Below are 25132 nucleotides of genomic sequence, written 5' to 3'. Positions count from 1 at the left end.
CCTCTCAAGGAGGAGACACATGAAGGAGGGTCTCAGAAGGTGATCTCAGGGGCTGGATAGGTTCATGTGGGAAGAGGCACTCCTTGAGGTATTGCGGTCCTGAGCCATTTAAGGCTTTATGGGTCAAACCCAGCACTTGGGCCCGGAAACTAATTGGTAGCCACTGCAGTCTCATAGTTACGTCAACATTTCTAGCTGCCTCATCCTGAGTTACACCACTCCAGCCCAGAGTTATCTTCTCCCACTGTTGGCTACTTCCCAGGGACTCAAGCAAGGACCTTGCCCCTCCATGCTACCCAGTATCATTTTCAATTGGAGAAATCAGAGGTTGAGACCTTATGCATGAAAAGGATATATGCTGCCACTGAACTGTAGCCTCTCTCACATATACAACATGGGTCCCTGTGGATGGGAATGTGGTTTTATGGCCAGTAAGTAGGAGTGGCTCAAAATAATAGGTGGCGTTCTCACTTCCTCTTGGAACCAACTGGCTGTTCCTTTGCATTGTTCCTGACTCCTTTGCAATAGGAAGGAATCTAAGGAAGGAGTCTATGGAACATCCTGTGCACCCTAAGCAAGAAATGGGTTCAATGGGGCACATTTGTTTATTTATTAAGAGTCTTTTTAGCTCATCCTTTGTCACCTGATCCCAAGGTGGGGGTACAATATGGTTTAAATGGTTGAAACTTGTCTGATACAATTAAAAGAGTAGATAAATTACCGGTGTGTACGTCCTAAAGATCTTACCTGTTTGAAGCTTTCTCAAACACTCTCTGGTTTTTGCTCTTATATATACATATCTATTTCAATGTCAATGCAGGTGGTGTTTCAGACCCCTTTTAGCCTACTTGGACAGACTCCAGAAGGCTGCTCAACTTACACTTTTCCTAAGATAATGGGCCCCCTAAAGGTAAGTAGCTTAACTCATTGCTGGGGGGGGGGACACCCCAGTACCAACCAGTTGTTATACCTCTTCCCCCTTCTCGGCATTTCATCATTAAGATTAATTTCATTTTGTTCCTGTGGTCAATCAGGAATAGGTTTTGAGACTTAAAACAACTTAGACACTATGACACTAAAATCCTTCGACAAAATATAGCCACGGTACTAGTTTGGTTTGCAGTTGAGTATACACCAGAAAAATGCACCCAAAACAATTGAGCAACTTCCCTACGAGGCAGGTTTACCTCCTCACAATTTACCACCCCACATCTCCCAATGTTGCTTTCCCCTCAACTAATCTCTGGTACTGGAAGTGAGTCCAAATGGATAAAAGTTCATGGCAGATGGGGAGATGCTTCAACACTCTCACCCATGCACCTCTTAACCGGGACACCTCACCCTACTTTGATATGTAATTGGGGCAGCCTTGCTTCTAAAGGCACAATGTGCCATCATCAAGATATAGTAGGGCTGGCCTTCCAGAAGCTGTTGGGACTCCAACTCCCATCAATCCCTGCCAGCAGGGTCAATGGTCAGAGACGATGGGAGTTGTAGTCCAGACCTGGTGTATATAGTTCTCCACCCTGGTGTATAGTTTGGGCCTTGCATTGTGATCCTATGTGTATTTCCTCAGAGGAAAATGTTGCTGTATTGATGAAGCCTTACTCCCAGGTAGGGATGGAGGAGAAATTCAATTCAGTTCACATTTAAAGGTGAACTTACCTCATTCACATTTTCCAAAACAAAATCTGAACCAAGACACAGCCATACTTGTACTTCTCTGAATTTTGCAAGGCAGTTCTCCAGCTGAGTAATGTGTACAGAAATCCATATACTAATGTGAAGCGTGCATATGAATGCATATATTAGTGAGAATATCTTACCAAAATGTATTGTTTAGGAGGAAATGCTTGTTAAAATGTGTATATTAATTGGAAGTGCATGCAAAAATGTGTTTATTGTGAGATATTTTCACTAAAATGCTGATAATTTTCATGAGGATTATTTTAACTAAAATTTGCAGATTGCTCTAGAAATGTAGAGAACTGAATTTAAGACTGGAAAAAGGAGAAATTGAGAAAACCAAAATTGAAAGATTTGTGTATCCTTGCTCTCAGGTAAGTATGCATAGGATTGCAGCTCAACGTACACTTACCTGAGAGCAAGTCTCCTTGAACTCACTGGCACATGCATAGGATTGCCCTGTCTGCATTCTGCTATCACAATGGGTAACTATGAAGTGTTAACATTATTCTTCCTAGACAGAAAATCTCAATTTTAGCCATCTCACTTAGCTGTAATTTAAATATTTATGTCTGTAAATCGTACTAAAAACTGCTCTATTTTTATACGGCAGATTTTAAGGTTATTTTCTACATTCCTTGCACATTTTGCAGTAGCAGCATGGAACGGGGAATTCTATATTAAAGACATCTAATTATATGTGTGAAAAGTAATTGAAAGCCTCCTCTCAGCTTGGCAATGCGAAATATTTGAACTCTGTCCCTAACAGTATGTTTCCCTTTCATCATCTTGATTATTCTTTTTCAAGCCTGCCAGATTGAATTTTCTGAGGTTCATATAACAATCCCCACAGCTTGTGACTTGGGAAAGATCAGATTCATGATTCAGAAACTCGCGAGCTCCCTTTTATTTGCATGCTCTGACAAGGGTAAGAAGATGAGTGATTGGTCCAAACTGAGTGCCCATGCGGTAGTCCACATGAGAATGTAGGAATCCATAAGAAAGGATTTTGAATCAGAACAGAGAAGGGCCATGGTTCAGTTGTAGAGCATTTGCCTTGTATGCAAAGGTTCAAACCCCACCAACTCCACATAGGACTAGGAGAGAATCTTTGCCTGAAACCTTGTAGATCCACTGCCAGCCAAGGTAGACAATTCAAAGCTAGAAGAAGAGAAGAAGAGGAGTTTGGATTTGATATCCCGCTTTATCACTACCCAAAGGAGTCTCAAAGCGGCTCACATTCTCCTTTCCCTTCCTCCCCCACAACAAACACTCTGTGAGGTGATTGAGCCTGAGAGACTTCAGAGAAGTGTGACTAGCCCAAGGTCACCCAGCAGCTGCATGTGGAGGAGCGGAGACGCGAACCCGGTTCACCAGATTACGAATCTACCACTCTTAACCACCACACTAGAAAGACTGATAATTGTCTTACTCAGTATTAAGCTAGCTTCCTATGATAGCCAGAGGAAGCTCACAAAGAGAGCGTGATGGAGAGACACATAATTAAAGGTCCACCAGCTCTCTCCCAGCAGTCAGATTGCACGTTAAATAACATACTAGGAAGAGCAAAGGGGATAAGTATACTAGTACTGTGCCCTGACTGTCTGAAGTTAGAGAGAGGTGGATCTGGCAGTTTTAGTTTCTCTCGGCTTCTCATTTTTCCAGCTTTAACTTCACTTTGCCCCATTTCTGCATTAGTTTGGCCAATTAAAAAAGTGTGCATTTTTGCAAGTGTTGCAAAAGTATTTGCAAGTTATTGCATTTTTGCAAGTTATTTTCACAAATAAACATGTTTTTATGTGCACTTTCCCCCCTAAGATGTGGTTTTGGATGCATTGTGTGGCTGGAGAATTGTGCTGCAACATTTGTAAAAGTGTGTGTTTTGAGCAATACAGTGGTACCTTGGTTCTCAAACTTAATCTGTTCCGGAAGTCCGTTCCAAAACCAAAGCGTTTCAAAAATAAGGTGCACTTTCCCATAGAAAGTAATGCAAAATGGATTAATCAATTCCAGACTTTTAAAAACAACCCCTAAAACAGCAATTTAACATGGATTTTACTGTCTAACAAGATCATTGATCCATAAAATGAAAGCAATAGACAGTGTACTGCAGTCACACAATCAATCAGTAGCTGAACTGGGTTCCACACAGTCACAAAAACAAAAAAAAAAGAGCCGCAAAAACTAAAACGCAAAATAAACAGCAAAAACAGACAGACCTCAGTGTAACACTCAAACCAGAAGTGTGGCACTCAAAACAGAAGTGCCACGGAAGTGTGGCACTCAAAACGGAGAATGTTCGGCTTCCGAAAAAAGTTCACAAACTGGAACATTTACCGGTTACTTCCAGGTTTGCAGTGTTTGGGTTCCAAGTTGGTTGAGTACCAAGGCATTTGAGAACCAAGGTACCACTGTATCGACATTTCAGTTTGTGTATTGGTTCAGGGAGTGTGATTTAGGGAGTGTGATTCCCCCCCCCCTTCTACCCCATATGGAACCTCCACCCACAAAGTAGAACCCTGGAAGATCCATATTCTAGGAGACTCTCTTCTCTGCTGTCTAACTTTTAGAGGGCAATGAGGCATAGCCAGCATGTTCATACCTCCGCCTTCCTTCCTGCGGCTCTAAACATATGCAATCCAATGTCTGAAGAGGGCAAGTATGTCTCTCGGAATGGATGCTCTCATTTTAGTGTCCACGGCTAAGAGCTGTCAAGGACCCTGCCCTCCATTAATTTGTCTAACTCTTTAAAAAGCTATCCGAGTTAATGTCAAGCACCTCATCGTAGCAGTGGATCTTACAAGTTAATTACGCCTCACATGAAGAAGCATTTCCTTTTGTTTATCCGAAAATTACTGCTAGTCAGCTTCAGTGTTTGGCTTCTAGAGTCTGAGCAGAGAATAATTTATTCCTCTTCCCCGGTCGTAATTTCACAATCATTTATCGCATCTCCCACTCTTCCCTTCGTAATTGTTGCCTTAAACAAAAAAAGCCCCAAGTACTAACTTTTCTCTTCTTAGAGAAGGTGCTTCACGTTTTCCCTTGATTATTTAAGTTGTCTTTGCCTGCACTTTCTCCTACTCAACAATGTGGTTTTGAGGTGTGAGAGCCAGAACAGTACTTAACATTTACCGTAAGTGTTGAAACACAGCTACATACATAAACCCAAGAGGAAGATGGATAACTGTCTCATACCAAATTGAACCACTGGATTTGTGTAGCTCAGGCCTGACTTTACCTGGGGTGGAGAATCTAAGGCCTGGAGAGCAAGGGGATAAATGAGGACCTCCAAATTCTCCATCTGGCCCTCAGACCTCTTCCCAGCCTACAGCCCTTTGCTTCACACTCCAATTATTTTGCCTGCCAGGAAGGTGTCCCTAATCTCTGATAATGCCCCTTGCTTCTCTGGATAGATAGGAACGCGTGTGTCTAGAAAATAGCCTACCATATAAAGGTGAAACTTACATCTGTTGCTTTGCCCACTTAGGGCTCACCTTGGAGGCCCACAGAGAGTTTCCCAGAAAGACATGTGGCCCTCTGGCTGAAGTCCAGCCAAGCTGATTCCTTCCAGGTATTTTGGGTTACAACATCCATCAACCCCGGCCAGCAGAAGCTGGCGAAAGCTGGTTGGCACTGTACTGCCATCAGTTCTCCGCCATTTCAGACAGGATTCTTTCTTGACCCTACCTGGAGACACCAGGGATCAGCCCCAGAAAACTAATATACTCATGCAAAATAATTATAATATTTTAGAATTTTGGATACCAGCTGCATTCACACACTGGCATGTTTAACACTGTGTACATAAGCAAAAATATGCTGAGCACGTGTGGTTGGGTCTTAATATTCAGGGTCCTTCAGGAATAGGTTCTGATCTTGGTAGACTGAGAAGAGTGTGTAGCTGTTTTATTGAAGAATCCAAATCTTTAGATTAGCAACCATGCAAAGCTTGTCTGAGGCTCAGGGCATGAGTCTTGTTAGAATAAAGTTATAAACTCAAACAAGAAAAAGCAGCCAGTCCCCTGGCAGGGTCCCGCAGCCAGTTTAACCCTCTAAGCCCAGGGGAAGTGTACCCAGCGGCCTTCCTCCTCTTCATGGGCCTGATCCAGAGTCCCTTTTGTTCAACCCGTCTCAGGTCATCAGACTTTCTCGGGATAAGAAACATGGACATCTGCTTACCGTGGCAACATGTCCCTTAGTTTTCCAAAGCCATCAAATTACAGCATTGTTGTTATTGTTTTTCCCCTCGGAACAATTAATAAAAATTAGAATGAGAAAAGAATGTCACAAGAACATGGTACAGAATAGTATGGCGAATACTGCAGTAAGGCGTATTCTAGGTTTCTACATCTGGGCTGCTTCCAGATGGTTGGCTTTTAGTGCCACCGAAGCATTGTTGTTCTGTTGAAAGCTGCAAGCAGAATTGTAATGAATCTACCACACAATTAGGGAATACTGCGTCTTTTTTATAAGTACATTCCACTATGCTCTGTCCACACCAGGGAACATAACATAAAACATCATATCACATAAAACATAAAACACCTTTTGCATCTCAGCACACAACCTTTAAGGTGGGTGGCATGGTTATAAAGTCTGACTCAGCAACTCCGGCTATCCTGAGAATGCCAGATTTAATGATGCCACTTGTATTCACAGAGTCCACACTCTTAAAACAAAATTGGCTGAAGGTCTCGCCATAGATATAACGGAACTTTGCACCATCTGAATAGCATTTAGGCAGAGCGGCTTCTTTTAGCTCTGTCTCTCCAGCAGCCAAGAACTGGCAGGAGACCTCCATCTCCTTTGTACAGCCTACTCCAAGATCATTTATTTTTTCTGTTCTTCAGGAGTCGGCGAGAGCCTCACTTGTGAGATAACTGATTTAACACTCCAATCCAGATTCTGCAAGACAAGTCGGTTCACTGTGAGATTAAAGCTTTGTGGCATTTTTCATCATTGATATGGCACTTGTGTTACAGGATGCTTTCCCATTTCTTGCTAATTATATCGTACCACAGTAGCTACATGCACACTGAAACATTTGCATATTGGCAAAATTACATAGGCCTATAAGATGGATAAATGGAGCAAGGACCACTTCTTGGCTATTGAATCTTCATTATTGTTTTCTTTCACTTAGGCAAATGAGATGCTCCTTTTTAACAAGAGGATCACTGCCAATGAAACACGAACCCAAGGACTCGTGACAGAAGTTTTTGCTGACAGTACTTTTCAGCAAGAAGTTTGGACAAGGCTGAAAGCATATGCTAATCTTCCTAGAAATGTTCGTAATAACTACAGCACACACTATTCATAGCAGCGCAACCTTATACATGTTTACTCAGGAGTAAATCTCATTGTGCTGAAGAGGGCTTACTTCCTAATACGTGTATTTAGGAGTTCCTCTTTAATCATATTAAAATACTGAACCAAATACCAGTCAAAATGCCAACAAATGTTTGTTAGAATGCATAAAAAAGATGTCATTACATAGGCTCACTAATGAGACAGAGAATAAAAAAAAAAAAGAACCGTTCACACATCAATTTTCATGTGTGATCTCAAATGACAATATTTTCTTTCTTTGTATCCTGCAAAAATCAGGCTGCATCCCAGTCATCCCTAACTATGAAGGCACAGTCTCTAGGCAACCCTTGGGAGTATTTTTGCGGCAGAAGCAGCTGCTGGAAAAGAACTCTCTTTGACAGCAGGATTTTAGTAGATGCTCTTCTCCTGGTCATAAGAAAAGGGGCAGAACTATAGCTCAGTGGGTAAAGCACAGGGTTTGCATGCGGAAAGTCCCAGGTTCAGTCCTTGAAATTTAACGGTACACCAGGGAAAGTCTTTTGCCTGAAACCCCACAGAGCCTCTGCCAGTCAGAGCCAATACTGTACTGGAAAGGCCAATGCTCTGGTTCAGGTTGGCAGCTTCTTATGTTCCTTTGCGTAGGCAGTAGGGGAGGAATTTGGCTTGGTCCTCAATCTCATGCAAACCTACTTAATTTATACTTTCTGAGACTATACCCCAAAATTCACACCTCTCTGGAATTTATGGTGAAATTCTCCACCAAAATAATTGTGTACAAAAATGACTAAGTGCAGGGAAATGCACATATTTTTGAAAATAGCATGCAAACCTGTATTCTAGCATAGAGCGCTCTGGTATCATTGGGATTTCCTGGCCAAGGGGTATTGCCACACTGGGGGAGGGTTTGCAGCTGAAGAGTGGAGAGTTAAACCTCTTCTCTCTGTGCATTGGCAAAAATCCACCCCATGCTCCATATTATTTTTTCAAAACCCACTGATGATGCATGCTATGCATTTAACATAACCTGTAGCAAGGCATTCCTGATTAAGAATCGGCAGACAGGAAGCATTTGTAATGCTAATGAACATTGTAGCCATCAAAGGCTTTTGATTCCCCTTAGGAGTCTGTTTTAAGTCTTCTGTGTGAAAATGTCCTAAGTAGAAAAGGAGCCGGCAGCCAGGGCTCACTGAAAAGAGAAGGGGGAAGGGGAAAGGGGACAACCTGAAGTAGCTGTGGATATGGGAGCCGCCTTTAAAGAAAGCCCACTGAGGCACCACAGAAGTCACATTTAAAGTAAGGTTACCAGATTTTTTTCGATGAATCCGGGGGCACTTTTCAGCTTCAATGGATTTTGTATGGGGACTGGTTTGTACATCCAGGGACTGTCCCCAGGGATGTCTGGGTAACCTTAATTTAAAGACACTAGGCCCAGGAGCTCATATGTTGTTGTTGAGTTGGGTGTGTGTGTGAACCATTATAATATTTCACTTTGGTTGCCAAAATACCTGTTCTTGATCGTCTAACTTGTTATATAGTCCAGTTTGTGAATAAGGCGGTCTTGGGAGATGGGGCTGCAATAGAACATGGCTGTTTGCAGTGGTGGACTTTGGTCCTATGGCACCCTGTGTTGAGCCCAAAATTTGGCACACTCACTCCCGCTCCTCACACGGCCTTCCCAAAACCAGAGCCCTCCCTGCTCCTTCCCAAAGCTGGAAAAGCACTAACTAGGTGTTATGTACTGAGTTGAATAGGAGCCAAAAGGCAGCAGTCTGATTGGTCCTAGAACAATAGGATTCAGTATGCAGCAGGCTGATTGGTCCTAGAACAATAGGGTCCAGAATGCAGCAGGCTGATTGGTCCTAGAACAATGCAGCAGTATGATTGGTGTACAGGAGCCACCATATCCAGCTTCAGATGGAAGTGAATCCGCAACCTGATTGGCCTACAGGAGAATCCCAGAATTAGCCAATCACGTGCGGCCCATTGTGTAAATAATGTATATACAGCAGATATTTTGGGGAAACTTTCATTCCTCACTACTATGAGCTGAATAAAGAGCATGAAATCCACACTTGACTCCAAGTATATTTCACTAGGCTTTGGGAAGGAGGGAGGATCCGAGGACCCTATCAGAGGCTCACGCCTCCTTCCCAAATGCTGGCGCCTTTTGAGACAGTGCCCTCTCGGCTCAGTACCCAGTGCATGCACAAAGCTTACACAGCCCTATATCCTCCTCTGCTGTGCAAAGCTCTTCCCAGCAGTGTGAATTTTGCCAAGAAGACTCTCGAGTTTGTGCTCCAGCAAATGACACCCTCGAAAAACAAGCCACTGTGTTCTGTGGCCTCTGAAAATGTTCAAAAGCAGCCCCACACAGCGGGCCTGAATTATGTCTGCTCATTCCTCGCTTATCTTCATTTGTTAAGTCAGAGCTCTGTGTCAGATTAGTGGCTCTGTAAAACTCACAATCCTTGTATAACAAAAAGCATCTTAAACCTAATTAAAAGCTCAATTACCCACTGTGGTTCTCTGAAAGCCAGGGACCAACACGGTGATAATCCCTGAAACATCTTATTGCTGCTTTGCAAAAGCCCCAATTTGAATTTTAGGGCACGTTCACACTACTCGACAGCAGACATTCAGTGCTTCAGATTCAGGCACCTTATTGAGGTGCTGCACATACAAGCAACACCATCCTCACGCTGTCCCTTTCCCTTCACAACTGACAATCCGCTTTGCCTTGAAAATGTATTTATCCACACATTCAAATCAGGGCTTGGGGGAAGTAGCAAAAGAGTGTTGTTCTAATGCATACCAGTAGTAGCCAGTGGACTAGAGTGGCTTTGCTCATCTGGCTTCCCAACACAGAGGTCACTGCCAGTAACCAAGAGGGGTGGAGAAGTGGGGAGGCTGTCGCAGTGCCAGGGCAGCAGCAGGGGCCTTGGATTGGCTCCACTGCTGTGCCTGCGCTGTGCGGACCTCCCTGCCACCACATCCCTCTCGGTTACTGGCAGCAACCTCTGTGTTGGGAAGCCAGCTGAGCAACATTGGTCCACCCTGCTCTGCCAGACACTACTAGTGTGTGCATGTGAATGTGAGAGTGTGAATGACCACACTCACTTTAGGCCATATCCACAGCTGACAAGTAGCCCACGGATGACTGGCCAAGGATCAATCTGTCCCCTGGGGGTGGGGAGTATAGCCACCCTGAACATGTTGAATGATACCATTGTCACCTAAAAAAATAATAATAGAACACTACATCCAGTATGCTTTACCAAAATGTGTAGCATGTCTGAAGCAAAGAGGCCCCTGCCCTCGTAGTTGCTAGGATGTGATTAGATGCTAGGTGTTATGTAGTGAAGTTTCACCCTGGGCCAGCAGGGGGATACTGTAGATAGTTTTCACTCAGGTCTGTAGATAGTTTTCACTCAGGTCCACGTCAGTTATTTTAGGCGGGAAACTCTGGGTTGTTGTTGCTACAATGTTGACAGCCGGCTGCCTATAAAAGCAGGCCGGCTGAGCTGTTTGCTCTCAGTTCTATTCCAACTTACAAAATAAAGAGCTGCTTTGGAGAAATCGCTGTGTCGTCTGCTATGTCAACCCACAACTTAACACTAGGAGATGATATATTTGTTAGACATCATCCTACCTCCCTCATGTTTGTGAGTTCAGCAGAGTGCCATCCCTTTGCAACTTAAAAGGGAAGCTTAAATAGGATAGTTTAAGCCTTTTCAGTTGATAAGTAATCCAGGATGCTTTAAGGCAGACTGGATTTTCCTGGCATTCCCCCTTTTGCCCCTCCCATTTAAAATAATAATCACACACAAAACAGTCTTGAAAAAGGTAAAAATAACATTTGCTCACTCAGTATGCTTCTTGTTGAGTAACTGATAACAGCAGCTTTGTTCGGGCAGACTTAGAACAGTAATTCAGTTACTAAGACATAAGTGTAGCTTAAAAATGCAGGTGTTTTCACAGTGGTGAAAGTGGTGGAGAAAAGCAGAAAGAGAGTGCCCAGGCAGGAAGAAGGATATATATATATATATATACCCCCCACTGTGTATATATCTATATCTATCTATACACACACACACTATATATATATTGTGTGTGTGTATAGATATATAGATATAGATATAAATATAGATACATAGATAGATATATTGATATACACATATATACTGTATATATATACACATATACTGTGTGTGTTTATACACACACACACACAATATATACTATATATATATATATATATATATATATATATATATATATATATATACACTCTCTCTATATATATACTATATATATATATATATATATATGCTCTCTCTCTCTCTCTATACACACACACACACACACACACACACACACAGTGTGTGTGTGTGTGTGTGTGTGTGTGTGTGCGTGTGTGCGTGTGCGTGTGTGTATATATATAGCCATACCCTCTTACTGTTAGGGCACAAGGAGGGTGGGTTGTTATCACAGAGCTCTCTCTAGCAAGTTTACGGGAAGACTGTGAGCCTCAGCGCCTTCTGATGAAACATGAATTGTTGGTTTGACTGCATTTAAAAATCCCACAGTAGTTCCCCCATGTAATAAAGAACACTGGAACACCAGGGCTCTACATCACATATGGCGCCTCCATAAGTGGAAGCAAATCCTGTGCTTTGGACGCACAGCTAGCATACCTATCCCTGCTCACGTTTTTGTGACTTGCGTAACCGTGTGACCTGAACAGGCCTCACAGTCTGTGGCAATTCTGTGCCTCAGCTTATAAGATAAGCGCAACGATAATTGCACCAGAGCAGCAATTAGGAACAACAACAAAAAAGTATCTTTCTAGTATTGCTATGTTAATTAACACCTGTGGTAGAAGAGAAAGCCTTGGTCTCTCTTGTCTTGATTGCCAAATAAATAGGATGAAAACTTGCCAATAAATTCTAGTTCAGCAATTTCACACTGGAGCCTTTCTTTGCTGAAGAACTGCAGCTTTCAGATCAGTAGCAGAATTTCCTGGTAGATGGAAATGTCATCTCACTGGCGCTCTTTTCTTTAAGGTTCCACAAGATTCTTGATTTTGACGCTACCTCCTGGAACAGAAGCGTTCAGACTGTGGATCCCGAGCTCCACACAACTGGCATGATAGAAGCCAACTTCTAGGGGCTGAGGGATCTTTGCCTCCCCCAATAAAATATTTGAGGGGGCCCCCCTCCAAGTAAATAGGCATTGTCATTCAAATGGTGTATGTGCGCTGCATCATATGATTGATTATGTGGGGCGGGGCTTACCCCCCCCCCATATTTTATTCAAGTTGGCACCCAGTGGCATGCCCTCCAACATTTCTCCAATAAAAATAGGAATGTCCTATTCTATAATAATAATAATAATTTCACTATTTCTACCTCACCCATCTGACTCGGTTGCCCCCCACCACCACTCTGGGCATTTTCAAATGTATATAAAAACATAATAAAACATTAAACATTGAAAAGCTTCCCATTTCTCCAATGAAAATAGGGACGTCCAAAGGAAAAGCAGAGCATTCCAGGATCAAATCAGAAACCGGGATGGCTTCTGTAAATCCAGGACTGTCCCTAGTAAATAGAGACACTTGGAGGAGCTGCAACTGGCATGTGGAAAGGTTGCAGAAGAGTTGAGAACAGCTGTACTTTGCACATGGTTTGTTTGTTTTTTCCTAATGAGGGAGATTGAGGCCACTTTGACCAGGACTGGATTACTGAACAGGTTAGCAAGACCCTAGGTTCCATGATATGGCACTGGTTTTTATTATGGTGTCATTCCCAAAGATTTTTATTTTTTTAAAAAAGAAGAAGCTAAAATAGGACTTAATTAGAAGAACAAGTTTGTTTTGATTAAGTTGTGCACAGAGACTTCTCAGCAATTTTCAAGTGGGGGGGAAATTGTTGTATTGGGTGTGACCAGCATCTTGTACTGGTTCCATCTCTTGCAACAGGGCTTGCTTGGGGTAATATCCCAGTTGAATTTATAGTGGGTTGTTTGCCCTTATGTGACTAGAGCCCCCAAATGTGCAGATACCAATAAGGCATCCTTCATCCTCCCTATTTCATCCCCACCCCAGTCTCTAGCCCTCTCCAAGCAGTTAATGAGAAGTGTGGAAAAGGAAAAACTGCATGCAGTCAATTCACGAAGAGTGTGACCAGCTTGTGGAAAGATGCTTTTCAGACGAGTGCATGAATGCCGTCGAAAGAAGTCGAAAATTATAATATTGACCGGGGGGGGGGGAAGGATTTTTATTGCCCCTGTGGAATTTGCCTTTGCGTTTATGTCCTGTATGTATTTTCAGTCTCTCTTACACCAGCGCTAAGTAAGGGATGATGTATCGTATGGTGTAATGCATGTGACAGGATGACCTGGTGATGAAGTTCTCCTCCAAGCAGCCTCGTTGCTTGGATGGGCTGGTCCCCGGTCCCCGGGTGCCAATCAAGATCCTTCTGCAATGCTGAATCCCTGTAACAGACAAGTGCTATTCCTCATGAATACAGCCTGTCACTGTATATATTATGTATTAGCTACACTGAGTTCATGCGTGTCAGGCTTAAAATTGATTGCCATACTGCATCAGCTCCTTGCTGGCTTGTTTCTTGGCTGCTTTAAGATCAGAATATTTCTGTTTCTGGACATGTTAAATGTACATATGTGTACAGACGCATACCCAGGGTCCCTTGTGCCCTTGCCTGTGTTCGATCTCGCCACGACAGTGCTGCTTCATTGGCACACAATATATGACATACACCCCATAGTCTGATAGGTGATTTTTGTGCCCTGGGCGGGGGTCTGTTTCATCAACCTCTATGTATGCCTCTGTATGTATACACAATTGCCTGTAAATGCACACATTTGTATTGATGCCTGACATATGGCCTCAATGCATCACTATGATAGGGTAATTTTGAGATGCACCAGTGAAGGAAAATTAATGACAGTCTTATCCTTGTCCAGCTAGCATAATTCAAGGATGGGGCTCCCTTGTCAGTGAGTATATAAGCATGATCTTGTCAGTGTTCACTGGTAATCATTTCCTGTAAAAAACAACAACAAAAACAACAAAAAGACAAAAGTACTGGGAAAGCAACATCATGCAGAATAATGAAAATGTACTTTGAATGTGTGCAATGACTCCCCGTTGTGAAAACCCAACTATTCTTGCTGTGCTCCTTAGGATGCAATTGTAAAGTGCACAGTATACCACGGACTTATTCCTTTTAGACTATTGAAGCTTTGTAATAAATAAATATGTAGGCAACCATTTTGTGCAAGAACAAAATAAATGACAAGTCTAAAGGAAGATCTTAACAAAGGGTGTGTGTTTTCCTTTTCATACTTCCACAGAATTGCAGTGCAAGCACATCATACTTTTAAAGCACACTCATTCCATGGTTTCCTCCCCCAAAGGATCCCAAAGAGGTTTTCCTTGTTTGCACTCTGGCAACAGAATGAAAGTTACTTTATTACAAAGTCTATGCAGTGGGAGAAATTTCTGTGCAACTCAACGTTTTGTAAAGGCTCAATTAATGTGATTTTATATTTTCAAACATCCCATAGAACAGAGGTCATGCTACTGTTTTCCTGTGAAATTCTGCCCTTTGCAGTGCGCTTAACATCATCATCAGCGTTGCACTGAATTTTTGCAATGTATGTTTTAGATTCCTTTCTCTTACCACCCTGAAATTTGTGGAGATATCAAGGGAGTTTGCCAAAAACGAAAGAACAAAAATCACAAACAAAGGGGGGGGGGGGAAGAGAACTCAACCACATCTTCAGCACTTGATCCAGGTAATTCCAGTTATACCTGGCTCCCTATAGTTTTGTTTTAAACTGTACACCTTAAATCAGATGCATGCCTACTCATAAGTAAATCCCATTGAGTTCAATGAACTTACTAATCTGTGCCAGAAACCATAACCCCCCAAATGAATTGTTCACCTTTCTTAACTTTGGAGCAAGGCAAAGCAGGTAAATGTGGCTACAGAATTTTCAACACCGTAAACTGGGGTGACTAAGTAGGATCAGTAGCTCCTGAAACAAAAATAATTTTGGTACTTGACCAGGTCCTGGGAGGCAAGAGGTACCAAGACCAGGTCCTGGGAGGTAGAACAATGGACTTTCATTGAGACTCGGGTAGAGCCCACCACTTTTTGAAAGTGTGTAGATGCAGCACAGTATAAAAGTGTGTGTGTGTTTTTTTCCTTTTCTTTTAATGATGGGAGTTGTAGTCCATTGGTGAACTACAGCTCACAACATCCCTGACTCCTGATGTGATCACCTGCACTCCACAAATGAAAATTACCATATTTTTTGCTCTATAAGACTCACTTTTTCCCTCCTAAAAAGTAAGGGGAAATGTGTGTGCATCTTATGGAGCGAATGCAGGCTGCGCAGCTATCCCAGAAGCCAGAACAGCAAAAGGGATTGCTGCTTTTATTTTTTTCCTTGTTTTCCTCCTCCAAAAACTAGGTGCGTCTTCTGGTCTGGTGCGTCTTATGGAGCGAAAAATACGGTATGTGGTTTTTGCAGTGTATAAAAGATGGAAGATGCCAAGGGAAAACACAGGAAGGCACAACTGGATGACATTGTGTGGATATGCAGCAAAAAGTAGTGAAAGAGGCACAGGTATTCCATACTAAAAGTGCAAGCACCCTTATCCCACAGTGTTCAGTGGGGTTTCTTCCCTAGAAAGTACATTTACAATTGCACCTTTAATAAGTTAGTTCTACATGCTAAGGGAAAGAGCTGATGTTCTCTTTTTATGGAGCCATTTGTTAAAAGCTGAAAGTGGGATACAAATTAAATAAAGAAATAAAACAGGATAAAAGACCCAATGCCATTTGTAAATGCACAACTGGCAAGTAAAATTCTAGACGTGAAATCTGATGGTGTCTTTGAATTCTGCAATATGCTGTTTCTGGAGAAATAACAGAAAATGCACTTTGCAGTTGTAGTACATATGAAGTGCTACTCTCAACATGCAGGCAATTCAAGCAAGTGAGGCTAGGATTTTAATCTATGTAAAGTGCTGTTTTTTCCTCTAGGGATACAGAGCTCCCCCTCCCCACCTCTGTTGTTGTTAATAAGTAGGTCATTCCTATATTTTTAGACAGGAGAGTAAACTAACTGTTTGAACTCTTCCATCTGAGGGTGAAAAACATTGATTATTACACTTCTATGCAGCACAAAAGCACCTGTAGTGTTTACTCTGACCCATCAAATATTTATCATTGTTCCTGAGAGGCTATTTCAATTGCGAAGAAGGCAATGCTCTTTTTTAAAAAAAAAAAAAACAAACAACTTGTTATCTCTATGGGAAGTGGAGAGATATGGAGCACATAACTCTAACAGCTTAGAAGAACAAACCATACTGGCCAGCTTAAGAAATATAACTATAGAATTTTGATTCAGATATTCAAAAGGGAAAACCAAAGGAGGGGCAAGTTAGCTGTTTAAGAAGCAAACCAAGGACCACTCTATGAATACTATGCAACTAGCTAGCTGTTGCATATAGAAAGTACTGTATTATTCTGATGGACAGCGGCTGGGGAGGGATTTTTACGACCTTACTTTTGTGTTGCAGCAGAGGCGGAGCTGCCTAAGGCCAGGTGTACGTTTTCCTTCAAAAACAAACAAATCCTACTGCTTTGAGAATACAATGGTACCTCAGGTTAAGTACTTAATTCGTTCCGGAGGTCCGTTCTTAACCTGAAACTGTTCTTAACCTGAAGACCACTTTAGCTAATGGGGCCTCCTGCTGCTGCCACGCCACCAGAGCACGATTTCTGTTCTCATCCTGAAGCAAAGTTCTTAACCTGAAGCACTATTTCTGGGTTAACGGAGTCTGTAATCTGAAGCATATGTAACCTGAAGCGTATGTAACCTGAGGTACCACTGTAGCACTGAATTTCCCCTCACTGACGGAATAGAAGCCATTAGTGTCAGCTTAACCCAGGGGTAGGCAACCTAAGGCCCGGGGGCCGGATGCGGCCCAATCGCCTTCTCAATCTGGCCCGCGGACGGTCCGGGAATAAGCATGTTTTTACATGAGTAGAATGTGTGCTTTTATTTAAAATGCATCTCTGGGTTATTTGTGGGGCATAGGAATTTGTTCACCCCCCCAAAAAAAATATAGTCCGTCCCCCCACATGGTCTGAGGGACGGTGGACCGGCCTATGGCTGGAAAAGGTTGCTGACCCCTGGCTTAACCTATTTTGTAATTTAGTTAAATAATAAAATGCTAGATAAAAAGAAAAGGAGAATTCCATGGGTGCCCCTAGAATAGATCCAAGTTTGGGGCAAGTACTCTTTGGAGAGAGTACCCTAAGCAGAGATTTAAAATCTCAAAACATGTTTTACTTTGCTGCATGTTAGACTTTCAAAACTTCCTTTTCTACATCGCTTGTAAAGTTCCCCACTCTTCCTTTAGCATAGAAATAGACCACATATTTGTTAAGTTAAAAATGGTTTGCTTACAAACTCTTCAAAGGTCAGCAAGAAAAGACAGGCGGCATAACTTAGGTTCCAGAAATGGTAAATGTTTCTAAATTATTTGTACAGAAAGACAAAAGAATGGCATGTTAAAGCCCAGGGGTCTAAGCTTGGAGTGTCCAGTGGAAGAACGAAACAGCGCAAACTCCACAGATGTAGATGTCCTTCAGTGCTACTTTCCAGCTTTTTGATGGGGGTGTAGTTTTGATAACTACAATGAGATTCTTGTTGGGGTGGCGTGGGGAGGTAGACACAAACATAGGACGCTGCCTTAGTCACTGAGTCAGACCATTGGTCCATTGTGATTAGCATTGTCTACAGTGCACTGACTGGCAGCAGCTCTCCAAGGTTTCAGACAAGGTCCTTTCCCAGTCCTACCAGCAGATGCTGAGGACTGAAACTGGGACCATCTGCAGGTAAAGCCGATGCTCTACAAATGAACTGCAGCCTTTCTCCAATATGGATTTTGGAACTTTTCACAACAAATTCCCTGCCCTGCAGAACACCCTCCCATCAGATGTCAACGAAATACAGTGGTACCTCGGGTTAAGAACTTAATTCGTTTCTGGAGGTCTGTTCTTAACCTGAAACCGTTCTTAACCTGAGGTACCACTTTAGCTAATGAGGCCTCCTGCCGCCGCCACACGATTTCTGTTCTCATCCTGAAGCAAAGTTCTTAACCTGAGGTACTATTTCTGGGTTAGCAGAGTCTGTAACCTGAAGCGTATGTAACCTGAAGCGTATGTAACCCGAGGTACCACTGTAAACAACTACCTGACTTTTAGAAGACATCTGAAGGCAACCCTGTATGGGGAAATTTTTAATGTCTAATGTTTTACGATTTTTTAATGTGCTGTAAGCCTCCAGGAGTGACTGGGGAAACCCAGCCAAATGGGAGTGTAGAATTATTATGATTTAAACAGTGTTTGCGTGCTCTCTGGTTTCCATTATAGAAACGGTTCAGTCATGCTGGCCACATGACCCGGAAAGCTGTCTGTGGACAAACGCCAGCTCCCTCGGCCTGAAAAGCGAGATGAGCGCCACAACCCCATAGTCGCCTTTGACTGGACTTCACCGTCCAAGGGTCCTTTACCTTTTACCTATTATTATCAGTGCTTTTTTTCTAAAAAAAAAAAATGTTTAGGGGTACTCTCATTTTCCTACTCATATTGAAATACTGCCCCTCGATGAGGCCAAACTTAGATTCACAAAATGTTTAGGGGTACGTGTACTCCTGCGTCCCCCAAGGAAAAAAGCACTTATTATTATTATTATTATTGGGGGGCAGGCAAGTCCTGCCCTGTATAATCGGCCACATGATGTGGCACACACTCACTATTTGAATGATGCCCAGCAGCCTTTTGGGGGGGGGGGTGAGGGGGTGGGAAGCACCCCTGAAATATTTTATTGGGGAGGAGGGCGAAGGTATGGAGTTGGCTCCTCCTATGACTGTCTGGGATGAGGGCCGGATTTAGGTTTGATGAGGCCCTTTATATGTCCAGCTGTCCTTTGTCAACAACAAATTGTCGCTGTATATATATATATATATGGACGAAGGTGGCGCTGTGGGTTAAAGCCTCAGTGCCTAGGACTTGACGATCGAAAGGTCGGCGGTTCGAATCCCTGCGGCGGGGTGCGCTCCCGCTGCTCGGTCCCAGCGCCTGCCAACCTAGCAGTTCGAAAGCACCTCCGGGTGCAAATAGATAAATAGGGACCGCTTACCAGGGGGAAGGTAAACGGCGTTTCCGTGTGCGGCTCTGGCTCGCCAGAGCAGCGATGTCACGCTGGCCACGTGACCCGGAAGTGTCTCCGGACAGCGCTGGCCCCTGGCCTCTTAAGTGAGATGGGCGGACAACCCCAGAGTCTGTCAAGACTGGCCCGTACAGGCAGGGGTACCTTTACCTTTACCTATATGCCATATGGAAATTTATGGACCCAATAGGTATCTAAAGCCATTTGCACATAGCAAAATATGTATTTTATCAAATAAATTGTTGGACTTATCTTATATTTTGGAAATGTACATCCAGTGTTTTCCCCTTAAAATTTTTTGGGGGCCCCCAAGAGAGTGGGGCCCTAAGCTGTAGCTTATTTAGCTTATACGTAAACCCGGCACTGTTTGGGATATATAAATGTAATAATAGTAATAATGTAATAATAACTAAATAAAACCAGCCCGGCTACAGAACCTGTGGGAAACTTGCCCCACGTCTTTGTTTTTGTTTGTTTGCTTATTTGTTTCTAATAAGCCAGCGTGGTCTGGCAGCATTTTCCCTCGCAACCCTCGACGCTTCCTCCTCTCCGGGGAAAGTCGCGCCACCGCGCGGCCAGGCCTCCTCCGCCCGCCTTCCCCCTGCGCGGCTCCTCCCTGGAGGATCCTCTGCGCGGCGGCGGCGGCTCCTCCTCCCCGCCTCGGCCCGGCCCGGCCCGGCCTGCTTCGTGGGCCGAGCGAGCCTCCCTGAAGTGGGGCGGGGTGGGAGAACCGGTTCCCTCTGCGCTCTCTCATTGGCCAAGGTAGGAGCTCTCTCGCTTCCTCTCCTCCCCGGCTCTTTTCCCTCCCGAGCGATGCTCAGCGGCGCTGCCGCCCTCCAGCGCCTGACGCGGGGCCTACTGCTGCGCCCTCGCCGCCCGCTCCGCGGGGTTAGGTGAGAGCGGCTCGTCCCGGGCGGTGGGGCGCGAGTGGGTCTGGTTGGGTTTCCAAGTCTTCCTTCCCTGCCAGGCCAACCCGGTGAAACGCCGCGTTTGGAGGGCGAGAACCACAGGCGTGCCCTTGTTGCGAGTCCTTGCGACATCCCGCCAACCTGCTGGCGAAGCGGGGCGGAGGGAGAGCAGCCCTTGTAGGTCCTCATCTAGCTCCGTGTTGCCTGCACTGGCTGGCAGAGGCTCTCCATACGTTTTCTGATGTTTATATGCGCGCTTGAAGCCGCCCAGAGTGGCTGGAATGGACGGGGTAGAAGTAATAATAATAATAATAATAATAATAATTCAGACTAGGGTCTCCCTCGCAGCTCACCTATGGAGAGGCTGGGGATTGAACCCAGAACCTTGTGGACACAAGGAAATGCAACAAGTCTGTCAAAGCGTGGTGATGGCAGGGATCAAGTGCGTCTAGAAATAAGGGACAGCCTGTGGTGTGGTGCTTTATTATTATTATTATTATATTTATGCTTTTCAGGTTAATACATATCACTGATTTTACAAATCATTTTAACATTGCAAAAACTTGACTTCCTTCCCCCTCTTTCTGCGGTTCCTTAAATTTTTAATATCTTCTGTGTATCCAAATTAACGTAACTTGCTCATTTATTCATCTGCTTTAAATATACACTCTTGTTGTTTAGTTGTTTAGTCGTGTCCAACTCTTCCTGACCCCATGGACCAGAGCACACCAGGCACTTCTGTCTTCCACTGCCTCCCACAGTTTGGTCAAACTCATGCTGGTAGCTTCGAGAACACTGCCCAACCATCTCGTCCTCTGTTGTCCCCTTCTCCTTGTGCCCTCCATCTTTCCCAACATCAGGGTCTTTTCCAGGGAGTCTTCTTTTCTCATGAGGTGGCCAAAGTATTGGAGCCTCAGCTTCAGGATCTGTCCTTCCTGTGAGCACTCAGGGCTGATTTCCTTCAGAATGGATAGGTTTGATCTACTTGCAGTCCATGGGACTCTCAAGAGTCTCCTCTAACACCAGAATTCAAAAGCATCCATTCTTCGGTGATCAGCCTTCTTTATGGTCCAGCTCTCACTTCCATACATCACTACTGGGAAAACCATAGCTTTAATTATACGGACCTTTGTCAGCAAGGTGATGTTTCTGCTTTTTAAGATGCTATCTAGGTTTGTCATCACTTTTTCCCCAAGAAGCAGGTGTCTTTTAATTTCGTGACTGCTGTCACCATCTGCAGTGATCATGGAGCCCAAGAAAGTAAAATCTCTCACCGCCTCCATTTCTTCCCCTTCTATTTGCCAGGAGGTGATGGGCCCAGTGGCCATGGTCTTAGGGTTTTTTTTTATCTTGAGCTTCAGACCATATTTTGTGCTCTCCTCTTTCATCCTCTTTATGAAGTTCTTTAATTCCTCCTCATTTCATCAAAGTTGTGTCATCTGCATATCTGAGGTTGTTGATGCTTCTTCCAGCAATCTTAATTCCGGCTTGGGATTCATCCAGCCCAGCCTTTCGCATGATGAATTCTGCATATAAATTAAATAAGCAGGGAGACAATTGTTTTATAAGAGTGGAATACCCGCTTTAAGCCCGGATGGGGGAGGGGCTCCCTGCGACACCTAGCACCTGGGGGAGGCAATGGGTAGGGCCTCAGTGGGGCCCACTGCCCACAACTGCCTTGCACCCTCCTTTTTAAAAAAGTGCCTGGGTCCATTATAATTTCCTCAGATGACCTGGAACGTTGGAGGCAGCAATGTGATCTTGCTCATGCTGTGCTCCCTGGTTTCCTACATGTATCCCGTAGGCTGCTGTGAGAACAGGTTCCTGGATTAGATGGGCTGCAGGCCTCATCCAGGGGCAAAACTAGGCTTTATTTCACCCTGGTCAAAGACCCAGTTTGGCATCCATCCATCCTATGCACATTTGTGGACACACACGCACAGGCTGAGAGCTTCAATGGCGCCCCTCTGGAGGCTTCATCTGAGTCCAAACAAAAATGGCCGCACACACACCCATAGCTCCGGCTCTTCTTCATCCAGCAGGTTCTTCTTACGTAATAAGTGCCGAGTATGGTTCATCTCCATTAAGTAACTCCCAGACGTTAAGTTGGGAGCCATAGAGCAAGCAGAAACAATTGGGGAGTTGTTCTGCTTCTGTTTGTTTCAAATCCCTATACGACATGAGAGGCCTCTTCACTTTGCAGGGTTTCTTGTGAATTGCTGAAATGGGATTTGTGCGCTTGCTGAGCATCCTGCCCAGGTCAGGGCGACCTAGTGATCAAATTTCAGAGGTCTGATTGCTGCTGGGATACTTTGCAGATTAAGAATTCTACAGGTGTTGTCAGCGATAACAAAAAGTGAATGCCTCTGATTTGGCTCCTGTGCAAAACGTTTCGCCTAGCAAGTTTTAATTTGAGGAACTGCTATGTACAGCTTGATATATTCCCCTCAGTACTATAGGGCTTACTGTGTGTGTTTGATAGCTGCCAATTAAGTATTATTTGTAATGTAAGTAGTGGTATGAAGTGCAACTCCCTTATCCCATATGTCCTTACTATTTTCGTTTTATGTTCCTCAGTTTTCAAAAGTAGCCTTTGGAGAATGTCTGTTGCTTCCTGTATGACAGTGGTCCTATTTAGTCCTACAGTGGTGCCTCGCAAGACGAAATTAATCCGTTCCGCGAGTCTCTTTGTCTAGCGGTTTTTTCGTCTTGCGAAGCAAGCCCATTGATGGCTTAGCGGATTAGCGCTATTAGCGGCTTTTAGCGGCTTTTAGCGGCTTTTAGCGGCTTTTATCAGCTTAGCAGATAAGCAGATAAACGGCTTAGCGGCTTAGAAAAAGGGGGGGGGGGAGGAAAAAACCCCCGCAGGAACTCGCAAGACATTTTCGTCTTGCGAAGCAAGCCCATAGGAAATTCGTTTTGCGAAGCACCTCCAAAACGGAAAACCCTTTCATCTAGCGGGTTTTCTGTCTTGCGAGGCATTTGTCTTGCGGGGCACCCCTGTATTTAAAAAGAGTTGAATGGCAGCATCACAGTATGATTATGTCCATGCCTGATTCTGTTGAGTGTGTGGATGGGATATCATTGCCAATGAAAAACACCTGCAGGACTTTAGCACAACACATAGTTGGTTTTATTTCTATTTAAATGAATGTGTCTGCCCTCTCCTTTTTCTGATGCTTAAATCAATTTAACATCACACAAAAAATATTATAATACAAAGAATAAAACAGTTCAAATATGCAACATGAAATCCTTTTAAAACAACAACTGCAGAGATCACGAGTAAAAGCAACCGCTGCAGGCAAAAGCCTGATGGAGTGAAAATATATTTACCATGTTTTTAATGTGCAATTGTCAAGTGGTTTACATAATTGCACAGAGGTTTTTGCAAGAGCAACTGCAAAAAAAACACAACACACACTCTACTAATAATAATATGGTTGAAAAAGTATGGGTGTCCATTTTGTATTGTTTTTAAATTTCATATTCTGTTTCCGTGCAACTGTTTTTTAGGTGTTTTATTATGTTATAGATACCTTGAGGTATATATGTGGAAGGTGATTAATAAATAGGAATTAATTAATTAATAAACAACAACAACAAGTAATCTGGTAAGCAAATGGGGTAGCAAGTAATGTTTCAGAGGAGCACTCATTACTCCTAAGAATAGAGCAGGATATTCTCCAAAATCTTGGAAATTCACATTCATCATTGACTTGTATATAGGAGCTTGACTTTGAAGAAAGCTATCTGCAACAGGGTATGATATTTTTTTTGGGGGGGGGGGTGTTTGCAGGTAAAAAACACAACTCCACTGTTAATTTTTCAAAAAGTAACCTGCATGGCAGCTGAGCAGAAATGTGAATCTGTAATAGATTAGCCTGGGATTAAATGGTATGTGCTTCCCTAACCTGAGTAGTGGAATATCCGTGTGTAGCTTGAACGTTTGTTGGAATGTGAGCCAGCGGAGATGAGCCTACATTAGGGTATCAACTGATTCCATGGGTGGACCAACACTTTTCTGGGGCTGTAATTTCAGCATTTCTTATCGTAATATATTGTTATTCTGTCAATGCAAATAAGGAATTTTAGGATGCTTTAGCTACACCCACTTTCTTTCATGATTAGCTTGAGTTTTTCGCGACTTGCTGTGTTGTTTTCCATAGCTGTAAACTTCACCCAGCAAGTAGTACAGAGAACCCTGCTGTTTACGTGATTAGTTACTCCGAGATGAAAGAGAGGTGAATCATTCATGAGCAGCTGAATCTTGCCAGGAAATGATGATTCCCCTGCAAAACCCACTTCAACTTCTGATTGACTTCTTTACTGTGCAAAAAATAATAATCAAAAATCAAAATCAGATTCAAGTAAGCAATTCAGATTGTTGAATGTGGTAAAGTAATATGGGATAGTATGAACATTGAAGAGGGAAGGATGCTGCAGGTGTAAATTTAGCACCAGTTCAGTCCGCGTTAAATATAACACGTTTTCAGGACTATTAAGCGGTACGTGTTGGGCTGCTACTATTTCTTTATCATTTGTTGTTAATGGGTTTACACTGTGTTTTTGTAACCCAGCAAGGCAGTGTACAACAAATCAAAAACAAAACAGCATACACACATTAAAATCAACAGTAAAGCATAATAAAAAAAACCATTAAACAAGCAACACCATTAGGAAATTTTAAAGGCCAAATGAAAATATGTGACTTGGCACCTTTTCTAAAGCAGAGATAGAAGCAGTGGTTCTCAAACCTTTTTCTCTGAGCCACACTTTCAGAATAAAAATCTGCTTGTGCCACACTGATTTTTTTTTATTGATAACAAATACATTGGTGGGGAAAAGAAGCAACTCCTGGCAGTTCTTGATTTATAACATAAAACACAATTCCTTTATAATATCACGAGACATCCAGAAAGTATAAAATAATATAGCTACAAAAAAGCATG

The 25132-nt window shown here is 43.3% G+C and overlaps 2 protein-coding genes and 1 pseudogene across 8 annotated transcripts in view; 2 read left to right on the top strand and 1 right to left on the bottom strand.

The window, feature by feature from the left end:
- The window catches only part of LOC307219566 (enoyl-CoA delta isomerase 2-like), a 38856-nt pseudogene extending 25609 nt beyond the window's left edge, over positions 1-13247 (top strand). The window contains exons 5-8 of the transcript in view: positions 546-654; positions 821-910; positions 6830-6973; positions 13103-13247. The product of the transcript in view is annotated as an enoyl-CoA delta isomerase 2-like (transcript). The remainder of the gene's footprint in view (positions 1-545; positions 655-820; positions 911-6829; positions 6974-13102) is intronic.
- The window catches only part of CDYL (chromodomain Y like), a 401628-nt gene that overhangs the window by 248520 nt on the left and 127976 nt on the right, over positions 1-25132 (bottom strand). The gene's annotated exons all lie outside the window — the stretch shown is intronic.
- Positions 19912-25132, top strand: part of LOC307220884 (enoyl-CoA delta isomerase 2-like) — a gene marked incomplete at its 3' end in the record, with an annotated part of 36425 nt that continues 31204 nt past the window's right edge. The window contains exon 1 of one of the 5 annotated variants that reach the window (XM_079985053.1): positions 19912-20034. Coding sequence is in view for 3 of the 5 variants with exons in the window: in XM_079985050.1 (XP_079841176.1) it covers positions 22137-22222 (86 nt within the window). The other 4 variants (XM_079985054.1, XM_079985052.1, XM_079985051.1 and 1 more) reach the window with 4 other exon arrangements.

The sequence above is a fragment of the Podarcis cretensis genome, assembly GCF_951804945.1.
Source record: "Podarcis cretensis genome assembly, chromosome: 7".
Taxonomy (NCBI): Eukaryota; Metazoa; Chordata; class Lepidosauria; order Squamata; family Lacertidae; genus Podarcis; species Podarcis cretensis.
The sequence above is the reverse complement of the archived record's forward strand: the minus strand, read 5'-3'. Positions and strand labels throughout refer to the sequence as shown.